Source organism: Chlorocebus sabaeus, chromosome 20 (genome assembly GCF_047675955.1).
Source record: "Chlorocebus sabaeus isolate Y175 chromosome 20, mChlSab1.0.hap1, whole genome shotgun sequence".
Lineage (NCBI taxonomy): Eukaryota > Metazoa > Chordata > Mammalia > Primates > Cercopithecidae > Chlorocebus > Chlorocebus sabaeus.
In genome coordinates this window covers 122582983-122598805 of record NC_132923.1, presented here as the reverse complement: position 1 = coordinate 122598805, position 15823 = coordinate 122582983, and the positions used below count along the sequence as shown (strand labels likewise).

The 15823-nt window shown below is 48.6% G+C and overlaps 1 protein-coding gene across 1 annotated transcript in view; it reads left to right on the top strand.

Moving 5' to 3' along the window:
- The first annotated feature begins 14182 nt into the window (after window positions 1-14182).
- Window positions 14183-15823, top strand: part of KAZN (kazrin, periplakin interacting protein) — a 515581-nt gene continuing 513940 nt past the window's right edge. The window contains exon 1 of the mRNA XM_007980471.3: window positions 14183-14613. Within this exon, the coding sequence (XP_007978662.3) occupies window positions 14388-14613 (226 nt within the window). The 5' untranslated portion in view covers window positions 14183-14387. The remainder of the gene's footprint in view (window positions 14614-15823) is intronic.

The following is a 15823-nucleotide window of genomic DNA, read 5'->3' as shown; positions in this document are numbered from 1 at the left end:
AGAATGAGGTGAGCCCAGAGTTGCCTATGGCCATGTTGTTCAAGCCTCCTCTGCATGGAGAAAGGCCAGTGGCACAGGATAGGATGAGAAACGAGGCCAGGCCACAGAGAGAAGCAAGAAGGAGAGGGACTTAGTGGCATTGCTTGAGCTGCTGGAGTTCCTGAAGTCAGCTCTGCCTCTAGACTTCCCACTCGTGAGAGCCACAAATTCCCCTTGGTATCTAAGCCAGTGCACACCAAGTTCCTCTCACTTGCAAGCAGTGCGATGGGCCAAAGTGTGCCTGTTTGAAATTCATAGATTAAAATCCTGCCTCCAGTACCTCAGCGTGCAATTGCACTTGGAGATACAGTCTTTTATTTTTAGACTGTTTTCGCTCTTGTTGCCCAGGCTGGAGTGCAATAGCACAATCTTGGCTCACCGCAACCTCCACCTCCCGGGTTCGAGCGATTCTCCTGCCTCAACCTCCCAAGTAGCTGGGATTACAGGCATGCGCCACCATGCCTGGCTAATTTTGTATTTTAAGTAGAGACGGGGTTTCTCCACATTGGTCAGGCTAGTCTCAAACTCCTAACCTCAGGTAATCCACCCGCCTCGGCCTCCCAAAATGCTGGGATTACAGGCGTGAGCCACCATGCCCAGCCTGGAGATACGGTCTTTAAAGAGATGATGAAGGGAAAATGAGGTCATGAGGGTGAGCCCTAATCCAACACGACTGGTGTCCTTACAAGAAGAGATGAGGACACAGACATGCACAGAGGAATGTGCATGGGAGGATACAGGGAGAAGGTGACTGTCTACAAGCCAAGGAGAGAGGCCTCAGAAGAAACCAACCCTGCCAACCCCTTGACTTTGGACTTCCAGCCTCCAGAACTCTGAGGAAATACATTTCTGTTGGTTAAGCCCACTAGTCTGTAGTTCTCGGTTATGAATGCCTAGCAAAGTGCTACAGGCAGGATGATACCCTTGAGGGAAGGTGCTAGTTTCAATCATGTGTTAGTCAGCTTTTGCTGTGCAACGAACAGCCTCAGAATCTCAGTGACTTGCAACCATATTCATTTTTCTCGTTTGTGGATCTGCCTAATGGCAGGGCATAGCTAGGGTGTGGCTGGGGTTTACCCCAGGCCAGGTTCAGGTGTGCTCCATATGTCTGCATTTCAGGGCTGAACATTAAGGCAGTTACCTGGGGCATGCTCTTCTCACGCAGGATCCCAGAGCAGAGGAGGCCAAGCCAAATGGTACAAACACATTCAAGGACCCTCCTTGCTGCAAGCCCACTAGCATTCCAGGGGCCAAAGCAAGTCATATGCCCAAGCCTAACATCAGGGGGTCAGGGAAAGGTGCTCTACCTACTTCAAGTAACGAGGCAAAAGGTAAGATGGATGGGTAATACTATGAGTGGGAAGGAGTGAGGAATGACAAACAAAAATCCAATCTACCAGCAATAGTCAAGGGGAATGAGGAGAGGGTGCTGAAAAATTCCTGAAGCAGCAGAACGTCCCAGCCCACCACACCAATATCAGCTAAAGTCTCACATCGCCCACATCCCTGAGGGAAGATGGGCTTCTGCTGATTGTCTGTTAGAATTACAGCAGAGTCAGCTGAACCCCAACACCTTTCCAGAACTGCACATGCCATCGCGAGGCAGCAGCTCCGTGTGCAAAGAAACCGGATCCTTCCTGGGAGATCAAAATCAATTTTAAACAGACACAGCTGTTCCCTAGTGGGGGTGTCGGAAGGGAGAGGGGGAGATGCTGTAGGAAATGTTTCATTTCTTTTTGTTTTAAGTTGTGGGGATAACCAAAGTAGACTTGTAAAGTTTGATTATTAATTTCTGGAAGACTCGGTTGCCAAGTTTGCTATCAGTTTCAAGGAAAGGAAGTGTAAGATCAAAGGGATGTTTCCTAGTGGAGGTTTTCACCTCATATTAAGTTTAGAAGCTTTTTACAACAGAATGATCAGAAGTAGAGCTAGTTTGTTTTTGTGATGTGCGCCTCAGATGGATCAATCAAATGCCACAGTTTAATATGGTTCAACAAATGTTTACTGAACACCCACCATAGTCCTGGGCTCACTTAAACAAACATAAACAAATCATAGTAAGAATTGCCACTCCATGGCCGGGCGCGGTGGCTCAAGCCTGTAATCCCAGCACTTTGGGAGGCCGAGACGGGCAGATCACGAGGTCAGGAGATCGAGACCATCCTGGCTAACACAGTGAAACCCCGTCTCTACTGAAAAATACAAGAAACTAGCCAGGTGAGGTGGCGGGCGCCTGTAGTCCCAGCTACTCAGGAGGCTGAGGCAGAAGAATGGCGTGAACCCAGGAGGTGGAGCTTGCAGTGAGCTGAGATCGCGCCACTGCACTCCAGCCTGGGCGACCGAGCGAGACTCTGTCTCAAAAAAAAAAAAAAAAAAAAAAAAAAATAGAATTGCCACTCCATGTGCAGGTCATCTGGCCAAGTTAAATGGTCTCTCTCAGTCTCAGTGTCTTCATCTGTAAAACAATAAAACAAGCCTGTTCGACTAAGCATGAACTTTTTTGTCTTTCTGGTTTTTTTTTTTTTTTTTTTTTTTTTTTTTTAGAGATAGAGTCTTATTCTGTTGCCCAGGCACTGGAGTGCAGTGGCACAATCATAGCTCACTGCAGCCTCGAACTCCTGGGCTCAGAATAACTCCTCGAACTCCCGCCTTGGCCTCCCGAGTACCTAGGACTGCAGGGATGTGCTACCACACCCAGCTTTGTTTTTTTTACTTTTTGTTCAGATAGGGTCTCGCTTTGTTGCCCAGGCTGATCTCAAATTCTTGGGCTCAAGTGATCCTCGCACCTTGGACTCTCAAAGTGCTGGGATTGTAGGCATCAATCAAATGCCAGTTTAATACGGTTCAACATGTAAGTTTAAAGCAAGCATGAACTTTGAAGTTCCTTCCAGATATAGAATTCTGAGGTCCACAAATTGGGTGGTATTTTTTCCTCACTTGCTGACAATTAAAATTAGAGATGTGCATAAAGAAAATGAAACCCACACTGCTGAAGCTATGAGAACCATAGAATGCTCAAGATTTTTCCCAATGGTAAAGCTGAGAATCCCTGAAGCAGAAGATTAATAATTACATGCATATTCATTGTTCCCTGTATTCGTTCTTGCAGTCACTACAAAGAAATACCCGGGCCTGGGTAATTAATGAAAGAGGGGATGGGCGCGGTGGCTCACGCCTGTAATCCCAGCACTTTGGGAGGCCAAAGAGGGTGGATCACCTGAGATCAGGAGTTCGAGACCTGCCTGACCAACGTGGTGAAACCCCGTCTCTACTAAAAATATAAAAATCATCCGGGTGTGGTGGTGGGCACCTGTAATCCCAGCTACTTGGGAGGCTGAGGCAGGAGAATTGCTGTAACCTGGGAGGTGGAGGTTGCAGTGAGCAGAGATTGCGCCACTGCACTCCAGCCTGGGTGACAGAGCCAGACTCTGTCTCAACAAAAAAAAAAAAAAGAAAGAAAGAAAGAAAGAAAAGAGATTTACCTGGCTTACACTTTTGCAGGCTGTACAGGAAGTGTGGTGCTAGCTTCTGATGAGGCCTCAGGAAGCTTATAATTATGGTGGAAGGCAAAGTGGGAGCAGGCATGTCATATGGCAAGAGCAGGAGTGAGGAAGGGGAGCAGGTGAGGAAGAGAGAGAGGGAGGAGGTGCCATACTCCCTGAAACAACCAGACCTCTTGTGAACTGAGTGAGAACTCATCACTAAGGGGTTGGTGCAAAGTCGGTCATAAGACATCGGCCTCCATGATCCAATCACCTCCCACCAGGCCCACCTCCCACATTGAGGATTTCATTTCGGCATGAGATTTGGAGTGGACAAACAACCACACTCTATCATTCCCCTTCTACCCTCCTCCCCAGAAAAAAAGATTACTGTTGCAACGTCATCCTCAGTTCAAGTGTGTATATGAATCCCGTCTTCCTCACATTTTTCAACTCAATAGCACTCACGTTGCGTTTGAGTGGAAGGAGGCCATACAGAAAAGTAGTAAAAGGGGGGCCACTGGCATCCCGGTGGCCTGTGCCTGAGTCTCTGCCCTGCCGCTCTTGAGCTGTATGACCTTGGGGGAGTAAATTAACCTTTCCGAGCCTCAGTTCTCCTCTCTGTAAAATGGGGATGATCATGGTAGCTTCTTCCTCGTAGGGTTGCCATTAGGTACTCAGCACTGGGTCTGGTGTAAGAACCCACTAGAATCATTGCCACTTCTCATTCTCATAGCACCCCTTCCAAAAGCACTTTCAAGCAAATCTGGATTTTGAATCTACGAGCTCATTTAGCCTCTTCTTGGATCGTTGAGACAAATTCAAGAAAGAAAAGATGTATATGGCTGCTGAAATTTAATGTAAAATAGCTTCATTCAGTGTTCTTCATGTAAAGGCATACACAGATTTGTGAAGGTTCATGTTATTTTGAATTAAAACACTAGCAACAAAATGATCTTGAAAACAGAACCTAGATACCCTCTGAGCAAGGAAGGTGGAAATCCCACTGGTCAGTGATACACATGATCATTTCCTGCTTAGCTTCCGCAGGGGACTAACGCACTCGAGTGCTGGAGCTCCATTCTCTGAGTCTGTGCCCCCCAGCAGGGCTCAGTTTGCCCGGGAGACGGGGGCAAATATTTTTCTAATTTGCACAAAGGTGCCCATGAGCTAGCCAGTCCGTCTTTTGAGAGACATTGAAGAGCACGCGTTAGTTTGATGCCTCCTAATGAATGACAGGACAAGAACCTGGATCTGTCTTTCTTTTCTTCCCCGAAGCTGCCTAGAAGGTATCAGGCTCCCAGTGTTATAACCTGGCTTTCTGCAGGACTCCCTCGGGGTTCCTCACTGGCAGGGGAAGAATGAAGCTCAGTTTCTTTTCTTCTAGACAGTCTCATCTCTTGAATACATGACAATTGTTTCAGAGCCTGGACAGGTATGTGCTTGCACTTGCGGTCCCAGTGTTTTGAGGAGCTAGGCGTGGAGCCAGTACTGGAGGAGGGTTTGGGGCCGTGGGCATGGATGCAGAACACCAGAGCAGGCAAGGGAAGAGCAAACGTGAGCCCCTCCCTTTGGTACTTGTTTTAACCTCCCAACTTGCCCTCTTCCAAACCAAATCTACTTGTTTGTTTCTCAAAAGGAAAGACATTGGCAGCTGGCTGTTCCTGGGTGAAGCTGTCAGAGTACTTGCCATCTTGCTACCAAGATGGCTGAGGATGTGACCAAAAACGAAACAGTTGACACTGCCATGAGCAGCACAGCTCCCTCTTGAACTACAGAGACACCTAATAATGTGGCCTTGGAGTTCCAAATATGATATCATAAATTGTTTTTCACCTCCCCAGCATAAAACAAGGCAGGTATAAAAAATAAAGGGGCAGCCAATTAAGATAAATATGACAGCTTTGCACCTTGCTGGCTATAAACACACCATCCTAACAAGTCGGCCATTGAACAAAGTATCTCCCTTCTGATTTTGCTTACAACTGGACAGTGAGTACTGAATATTAGGGCAGATGGCTGCAGGTACAGCCCTTTATGACACACTGACTTAGACAGTGTATACCATTTGGCAAATACAGATTTTTTCCAGGGTACTTTGATGCTGGAATAATTTAGTATTGGCTTAAGGAACAAGATCTATGTCCCCTTCCTACTACTGCTGCTTCCAATTCCTGAAGAAAGATGGTGCACCTTGCCAGATCTGAGATCCCTTTGCAATAAATCATCGAGGGATGTTACAGTCTTAATTCCTCTGGTCTTGTGGTACCTAATATAATGTTTCCTCTGTGGCCTTGAATGGGGGCTCGCACTGTTCTTTGTGATATATTTGGGGGAGAAAGTCCTTTTCCTAAAAGAAGAGGACTTATTCGGTGAGTAAAGCATCCTGGGAGTAGAAAGAAATGAACTCAAGGAAGCAGAAGTCCATGACAATCTGGGAAAAGAGTGCGGGCCTGAGGAGAAATGAGTGGAAAACTCTCCTCCGGAAGGTATTTTTAGTCAAATAAATAAATGTGAAAGAGCAAAATAGAGTGATAAAGGCGTCCTGAGAATCCCCGTCTTGTGAAAGTCCGCTCCTCACCAAATCGAATGCACCTGTGTTTAAAAATAGCCCCCTACCCTCCAAGAAAGCATCAAAAACAACTTTTATAGAATAGAGATCACAGGCATAATAACACTACGAGTGAGCGAAAAAGTAAATTACCCATTTAGGGTAGGTCTGTTAAGTATTTCAAACCACTGGGGTACCATTTTATAAGCCAAAAGAACTCATTTACCAAATGGGTCCCCAGGGCCTGGAATAACAAATGCACCGGCCACAGAGGAGTAGCTCCCTCCTCTGCTTCTGCCTCAGATCTGAGCCTGTTGCAGACAGTGAAGGGGATTGGGTTGGAAGGGACACACAAGGTCTCTCACTGGCTCAGGAGAGCAGGGATGACTTCATGTATTAGAGGGGGAAACGAGAAAGAAAGAAAAGGTGGAAACCTTAGAATTGGGCATGCCTAGGTGTGAATCTGGTTATTCTACCTCTTAGCTAGGTGCGTGTGAGCAAACCCTCTAAGCCTGAGTGTTTTCCTCGTGATGACCTCAGTGTTGGGAAGATTCAGCCTGAGTTAGTAGAAATAAATGACTGAGCAAACTGGCAGACCACGGTGGATGCCCAAAGAATGAGAGCTGCCATCACAACTATCACAGTCACGGTCTTCATCGCCATCACCATCATCTCCATCACCGATAACATCTACTAAGTTCTTTCTAGGCACCAGGCACTCTGCCAGATGGTTTCCGATGCCTCATCTCTCTTAATTCCTCAACAAGTCTATGAAATCAGCAGCAATATTATCCCCATTTTCCCAATAAGGAACTTGAGACTCAGAGACAGTAAGCAACTCATCGAGTGTCTCAGAGCTAGTAAGTGGCAGGGCTGGACTTAAACCCATGCCTAACTAAGTCTAGATCCTATGCATTGGAGCTTCCCCTCCCCCCACACCAAAGGAGGGATGAGGTCATTGATGACGTCAGCCAACATCCTCCTGCCAGTAGGCTGTAGAGAGGGTACTTTCGCTAAAATGGGAAATTGGAGCAGATTCAAGAGTGTAGGAGTGGCTAGAACACTTGACCCTAACCTCTTTAGCTTTGTTGGGGGAACCTCCCAGAAACTGTTCTGGGTTGCTGGAAAATAAAATAATGCCCACGCCATGGACACAGCCACCACATGAGAGGGCAAGAGGCCAGTCGGGCAAGACGTCCAGGGGTTGAACCAGGTCTTTGGAGGTGTAGTGATGTTTCTCTGAGGGTGGAAATATTTGTCTCTGGGTTTTATACTTTGCTTGGCTGTGGCTATTGTTCACTGTCACTCACAGAGGCTGTGACACAGCCGAGAACCCAGGCCAGCACACAGATTCTCTTGTAAGCCTCCCACGAGGGAAAGAAGAAACACATTAAAGAAAAAAAAAAAAAAACCACAAGAAAGATTCAAGGAGGGCAAAAAATGCACTTGTACTTCTACCAAGGAATAGAGACTTTAAGTATATATGCTTATGTGTTTAAGTCTGTGGTTAGAATGTCTATTAATATTTATCGATTTCATACCTAGGAGCTTCTGAATTAGAAGTGATTATTAAAGGACTGTTTGCAAATGAAAAATCCGCAGAAGGAACTGAGTTGGTTAAATACATACACAGAAGGGATACGCCTGACCGACTTTCCCAGCTTTAGATGAGAGATTGCTTGGGAAGACAGGAAGAGCTTGTCATTCTTTACACTAATAACTCTGCTGTGTGTCCACACTGATATGTACTGGGGTGTGTGTGTGCGTGCACGTGCCCGTGTGTTTCATCAACACTGAACATATACATTTCCATCTTATAGCTGCTGGCTGTCTCCTTAAGCCCCACACTCCTCTCCCCTGTTTTTTCCTCCTGGTATCTTTTCTTCTCCATCCTTTCATTTCATAGCTGTCATTATGAGGGTGATGAATAGGAGGAGGATAGCTGTTGGGGTTCCGCTGCCTGCCCACTTCTCTACAGCTCTGTTGCCTTCTCCTGGTCCTCTCACTCACATCCCTGAGCCCTGGCCACTCCTGTCTGGAGATCTGTTGCCCTTTTCCCCAGAGCACATGTTAAAACCCACTCAGACAAAGTAAACCATGTAAATGGACAAGAAATTCATCTCCTCGATTGGCCAGGATTCCCATGTGACAATTGGAATAAACAGAGACTCCGTCTGTGGAGAGGGAGGGTAACTCCCCAAGGACTCTCTCTTGGAGGGGGATGAGGTGGGGACACAGGACAGATACCATCCAGAAAGCAGAGAGCAGGGAGCCCTCACAGCCACTCCTGAGGCTCAAAAGGCTCCTGGCATATACGTATTTCACATGTGCTCAGTGCTTTCTGGGCATCTGGGTGTCTGGAGCGGTGGGTCTCCAACTTCATGATGCATCAGATTCTTCTGGGCAGCTTGTTATAAATGCAGATACCGAGACACCGGGCACCACCCCAGGGACTCTGGTTGGTCAGGAATGGGGCCTGGACTTCTGCATTTTCACAAGCAGCTTCTGAGGATTCTACATCACGTGGTCTTCATCTTCGCTTCAAGAAACACTGGAGTCCAGAGGCTTGTGGCTAGAGCCTAGGAAGGGACACCATTTGCAGGAAGTGGCCTTCAATGTTGGCTGCAGGGAGCAGGACCCCATTCGCGCATGTCTGTCTGGCTCCTGCAAGCAGCCACTTGGCGACCCGAAGAAGCATGAGGGTTTCTCAGGGCACTGACTCCAGGGTCAACAAGTTCATCACTCACTGGCTTCCCTTTCAGCCTTCCCCCTTTCCACCTTGTCCCACGTATGGATTCCTGGAATCCACGATTCATCACTCAGCCTTACTGGGAGGAATGCATGGATGCTGCCTCTGGTCTCTGAGCCAAAGAGAAACGATGCTCCTGATTGGATAGGAGAGAAAACTGGGTTTTATGTGGGAGTATCTGAGTCCTGGCCCCCAGCTTATCCACTCAACAAGTATGTGTTGAACACTGGAGGATAAGAGGTGTAAGGAAGTGCGGGCAGTTTTGTGATGCTTGGACAGATCTCTTAACTTCAGTGTCTTCATCTGCCATATGCAGATTCCAGTACCCTCTCTACCCAATGGAGTTGCTGCAAGAATAAAATAAGAGAGCTGTGAAAATGCTTTGCAAAATTAAGATGTGACTAGAATTCCTGGAGAAGACTGAATATGGGAAGGGTTTTAATGAGAGTAGCAAGAATATTTGTGGATATGAATTTGTAGGGGACAAGGAAGATGAATTTGTTCAATCAACTGCAAACTCTTTGGAGAAGCATCTATTGAGCCCAGACAGGGGAAGCAGAAAGCAGAATGGGATACAAACCCTACCTTCCTGAGTCTCACAGTCTGGGTCGTTGGGTGCATACGGTGGAGGGATGGAGTAGTTTTAGCCGGGGCATTTTACTGCATGCAATAGAAATAATCAAATGAGCTCAAGAAAGGGGCATTTATTCTTGAGAATTCCATGGAATCCAAGACAAAGAAGAATAAGCAGGATTGTTTTGGAAACCCCAGGAGTTTAAACACCCCAGGGAGCCAAACTCTTGGTAACTTCTCTCTCAAATCCTTCAGTCTGTATTTCAAATTTGCAAATAAATAAACAGAACAATAACCAATGGTGATATATGTTATGAAATAAGTAAATGTTGAATGTTAAATCTGAGGGATGAATCAGATACAGAGATCCAGGGGGAGAATGTTCTGGGGAGAACGTTCCAGGGAGAAGCAAGGAAAAAGACAAAAACCCTGAGGTTGGAAACAATTAAGTGGCAAGAGAATGGTGAGCAAGGGGTGTGGTACAAGAAGTCAGTGGCCAGGTTATGCAAGGCTGTGGGTCCGCCCTTCAACTGTAATTTAGGAAGTGCCGCGTGACACACATCAGTGGAAAGATGGGCCATTTTCTAAAGTCCCTGGTTAAATTCTTCCCAGCTCCTTCACTGACAAAGCTGCATGGTTCATTCCTAAATATGGGGTCTCTGTTTCTCTGTCTGTAAATAAGAAGGGCACTAGAGTAGACAATCCCCATTGCTTTCTAGGACCAAATAGGGTCATTCAATCATAGAGTAGGGCAACCAGATATACTGGGTTTCCTGGGACAGTTCCTATGTATGCCACTTGTTTTAGCTTAATTCAGTTACTCACTGCGACCTCTTTTGCTCTCAGCAGCATCCCAGTCTCGACGTTACATTATGAGGTCACTCTATTTCTGGGAAAAGGGAGGTGCATATGGCTGTGCTGTCAGCAATGGGTTAGGCCCTAAGCCTTGATTCTTGATTCTTGATTCTTGATAGGAATTTCCTTTCTCTGAGCTAGAGGGAAGTTGGTTTTGCGAACTTTTCAAAACACCCAGGCAAGCTTTGATGGGCAGCAAACAAACACACGCGGCACAGTTGGCTCATTCTGCTCAGAAAGATCGGACAATGTAGGTAGAGGCTGGTGACCACATATGGGCGGAGGTTTGGGTGGGGTTGGGCTGGTTGGGAGTGATAGCAGCAGTGACAGTGGAAAAACGACAGCAAGTCCCTATGAAGTAGACCCATTTTCTTTCTTGGTTCTTAACATCAGCCTACTGGGGTGTGAGATTGGGACTATTTTGGGAACATGCAAAAGGGGGAACCCTAAAACAGAACCCACAGTCCTGCCAAATTCTCATAGTTGTGGATCCCATGGAAATTCATGTGGAAAAAGAAAAAAGTTGTGGAAAAAGAAAAAAGAAAGGTAGATCTTTTTGGTTTAAATCAAGTATACCTGCAGAGGCTAATTGATTGCAGACTTTCTATCTATCTAAGATCTAGTCCTTTGGTGTGTGGGTGAACATAAAGACACACAACTGGAAAAAGCCCCTTTTTCTCATGTTAGGAAAAAAAAACTCTCAAAAAAATAAAATTCTTAAACTCCTAGGAGGCACCCCAGGAGCTTCTAAAGCAAGCTTCTTGAAACCTCAAAAAGAGAGGGATGAGAAGGGGCTCAAGGAATGAGTCTTTTCTTTTCTCCTTGTTAGCTTTGTTTTGTTTTGTTTTGATTTGAAGATCCCAGTGTGCGGGGATAATCTCACCGAAGAGCAAAATGAGTAACACTGGGTCAGTTTGTTTACTACACAAACACACTCACACGCATTCATTTATAGAACACTTACTATGGGCTAGGGTGGCAAGGATGCAAAGATGAAAAGCCAGATTACCCTCCTTCCCCCACCCACAAGTTCCCAGTGAAGTGGGAGAGAGACATGTAAACAGATAAATTACTGTTTCTTCTGCTGAGTGCTATTCCAAAGGTGAGAGCTCGTGCGTGCGCGCGCGCACACACACACACACACACACACACAGACACACGGCCCTCTAAATAGAGCTACTCTTAACTGTTTGCTCAGAAGCCCTAGTTCCAGAACATTCCCATCCCCTCTTTGTGTATTTGCATATATGACTTTTCGATTGAGGTAAACTTTACATAACATGAAATTAAGCACTTAAAGTGAAGAATTCAATGGCACTTAGTACATTCACCGTGTTGTGCTACCACCACCTCTGTCTAGTTCTGAAACATTTTCATCAGTCAGCACAAAGTAACACCTGGCACCTATTAAGCAGTTACTCCCCACTCTTCCCTCCCTGCAGCCCCTGACAAACACCAATCTGCTTCCTGTTTCTATGGATTTATCTATTCTGGATATTTCATATAAATTGAATTGTATAATATGTGACCTTCTATGTCAGCCTTCTTTCACCAAGCATAATGTTTTGGAGCTTCATCCACGTAGTAGTAGCATGTTTCAGTACTTTTCATGGCTGAATAATATTCCATTGTTTACTGCAATTTGTTCATCCAATCATCTGTTGATGGACATTTGGGTCGTTTCTACCTACTGGCTGGTAATGAACAGTGCTGCTATGAACATCCATGTACAAATTTTTTTGGATATTTGTTTTGGACATATTCTTTTGGACATATACCTAGGAGTGGATTTGTGGGTCATGTGGTAATCCTATGTTTAACTTTTCAAGGAACTGCTAATATATTTTCCACAATGACTGCACCACGGCATCCCCCTTTTGAAGACCCACAAAGTTCTGTAGTTTCGATGCTCTCCCCATAACGGAAAGACTGCAAATAACGGAATCCTGGTTTGCAGATACACTAAGCAGTTCTAAGTATCTGGTTGGGCCAGTTGGTAAGAACTTGTGTTAATGAGGTTAAGGTCAGGGTTCGATCCCCACACTGACCCATTAGCTGAGCAGCGTGGACAGAGTGAAGAATTGTGTCTTCCTGCCGCATGCTTCACCATCGAATCCTGCCCTCTTGCAAAAGCTTGTTGCAAAAGTGGTCACAGGGGAATGGACCAAGACTGTTTTTATGGTTCCACATTAAAGCGGGGAGAAATCTATCATCCAAGGCCTCCTGAAGGCACAGCAGGAGGAATTTGCAATCAGATGATTACTTTCTTCCAGTCCTGGTGTCACCTGGTTTCTGCGGGCCTCTTAAGTAAATTGCTTAACCCTGTGCAGAGCCTCAGTTTCCTTATCCCTAAAATGGGAATAATAATCCTCCCTCACAACACCTAAGAATGTATAGAAAAGCACTCTGCACGCAGTTTTTGTTTGGTTCTTTTTTTTTTTTTTTTCGAGACAGAGTTTTGCTCTTGTTGCCCAGGTTGGAGTGCAATGGTACAATCTTGGCTCTCCACAACCTCCACCTCCCAGGTTCAAGCGATTCTCCTGCCTCAGCCTTCCCAGTAGATGGGATTACAGGCATGCACCACCATGCCTGGCTAATTTTGTATTTTTAGTAGAGACAGGGTTTCTCCATGTTGGTCAGGCTGGTCTCGAACTCCTGACCTCAGGTGATCCGCTTGCCTTGGCCTCCCAATTGCTGGGAGCCACCGCACCCGGCCTTTGCTTGGTTCTTATGGGTTTGCTTGGTTCTTATGGGTTTCCTGTAAGAACGTGAAGGGTGGGCAGCCTCATTCTTCCTTGCAGCACCCCACTGGCTTCTGCAATCTGTTCTTTGCTGCTCTCCGGAGGTTGACGGAACTGGAATGGTGGCGCCCTGTTGACCAGAGGGTTGCTGGCTGTTTTAAATTGTCCTATTTGCATGGAATGAAGCTTGCTATGGTAACAAGGTCTGGTGGCTGGAATCCAGGGCCCCAGTGAAAAATGCAAAGCCTGTGGTCTGGGAGAGAAAGAGGAGTTGGAAAGGGTATATCAACGTCAGGTTACCTCAGTTCTTCTGTGAAGAGGGGATGGGTAAACTGAGGCAGCAGGGCTCCACTCTTTGGTCCCAGTAGAAGCAAGGGAAGAAGCCCCATCAACGCCTTCCTTCTTATCTCTCAACCTCATCTCTGTCCCCGCTAATATTCAGCTAAGAAGCTTAGGAGCTGGTTAAGGCTGCTCCTGCACCTGGGTGCACACACAGGGCTAGGGCTGTGGGGAGGCGGGAGCACGAGCGGCCCACGCCGAGGAAGGTTGGCGCTCCCTCCGGGGGTGGGCAGCGCAGGTCTGGCCGGCGAGTGGGGGTTGGAGAGTGAGAGGCACGCGGGGCACCAGCTCAGCTCCTCTCTGGGGATTTCGTACTCGCAGTTTAAGGAACCAGCGGAGCACCAACTCCACTCCTGAGCTGGCGCAAGCGTCCCCCTCCCCTGGAGATCCACCCCTGCTCCCCTCTGAGGCCCCCTTTCCAAGTACCCTCTCTTCTGAGTACCCAGCGCCTCCCCAACCCTAGCACTGCGCGGGGCACCAGTTCTTCAGGGCGGGGGCTGCCCCACCGCTCCAGGGAGGGGACAGAGGGCCGGCCTCGGTCCAGGCGACCCCTGCCCCTCGCCAGGGGCGCCACCTTGGCCCCCTCCCGGCAGCCGCCCGCCGCCCCCGCCCCCCAGGGGGGTGTGTCTCCTAAGCAGGGGGGCGCGGGAGGCCAAGGGTGCCCCCAGCCGCCGACCCAGACCCCCTCCCGAGCGGGCGGCGAATGGTAGGCTCCATTGAAAGAGTGCCTGGCGGCGCGCGGTGTCCTTCTCGGAGCAGCTCTCGGCGCCCGCCCGCCGGGGTCTCGGCGATCGCTGCTCCTCCTCCTCCTTCTCCTCCTCCTTTTTCTCCTCCTCCTTCTCCCCCCGCCGCCTCGCCACCGCCGCGGCTCGGGCTGAAGGCGCCGCTGTCATTCCTGCGCCGGAGGAGCCGGCGCTGCCGGTGCCTGGGGGTCGGGGCGCGGGCGAGCCGGGCCGCGGGGGACCCAACAGGTAGAGCCGGGGGTGCCCGGCCGCGCGCCCCCCGCGCATCATGCAGCTCTTTGTCACCTCTCTCGCCCCCAGGCCAAAATCCTGAGCATGATGGAAGACAATAAGCAGCTCGCGCTCCGCATCGATGGGGCGGTCCAGTCGGCCAGCCAGGAGGTGACCAACCTGCGAGCCGAACTCACGGCCACCAACCGGAGACTGGCGGAACTGAGCGGCGGCGGCGGCCCCGGCCAGGGCCCGGGAGCCGCGGCCAGCGCCTCGGCGGCGGGGGACTCGGCGGCGACGAACATGGAGAACCCCCAGCTCGGAGCGCAAGGTAGGATCGTCCCGGCGCCCAGGGCGGAGGAAGGCGAGCGGCGCACGCCCGGCCTCGGAGGTGGCCGGGGACCCGGGGTCCCCCACGCCCGGGGCGAAATCGCTTTGCATTCTAGCTTGTAACCCTTTCCGCCCGGTGGTGGCCACCGCTGCTCCCCGGCTGGGAGTTGCAGGCTGCTGTCATTCACGAAAACCCGGGCGCAGTGTGCACGGGGTCACACGGTCACACCGGCCCCGGCCAGCCTGAGCGAGGCGCAGCCTGCAGGTCCCTTCCGGCGTCAGAAAGTGCCCTTTCCATGGGCACCAGCCCCCAGCTCCGTGGCAAACTTTTCATGCCGGGGCCTTTCCCCAACCCCCGCAGGGGTGAATTGCACGGTTCCCCCCACTTCCTTAGGCGCCTTCCTTTGCAATGACTCTTTCCCAAAGAGAACTCCGGCTCTGCCGCCCGTGGTTGGGATAGAGGATTGGACTGCTGTGCACTTTTCTCCGCGGATGCCAAATCCCTTGGCTCAGTCGCATCTGGACTGTATTTTCCTCTCATTTGAGGTCTCGCAGGCATTGGAATCTATGAATGCAACAGTAGATGCTCAGCTCAGCAGGGAGTTTGAATTTCCGAAAATATAAACACCGAGAGCACTTTCCAGGGGGATATTGTAGACCTCAAAGGTTGAGCGGTAGAGAAATGAAGGCTTAGGGTGGTGGGCTGCAGGGAGCCCCTGTTTGAAGGGACTCTGCAGTTTAGAGAAGAGGAAGAAAAAGACAGTTGGTTTGTGTTCACATTGACAGAGATTAAGCTCTGAACCCCCCTGCAAGACGTAAAGGCGGATGAGGCATCCCTGAAATGTACTGTTTGGTTTCTGTGACTTGGAAAGTAAAAGGGTAAGCAGGCTTCGGGGGATTTTTTTTTTTCTTTTTCCCTAATTGCCCTTTGAGAAACAGTATCACTGGTTATTAATATCATTTGAATTGCAAATTAAACTGCTGAAATCCAGAACAGGACAGAAAAAAAATCTCCAGTCCATGAGGGCCACTTGTCTAAATATGTCACTTGAAGTACAGGGTACCAATTGCTCAGTGGCTCAAAATGATTTTCTGGTTCTGTTGTCATTTCAAGAGCTTCTCTTGAGTGTTGAGAGAGTCTGTTTTCCTAAGAATCTGGTTCTCTCCATCAGTCTCTGTTTCCACCTTGTCTTCCTGGGAAGGTGTGCTTT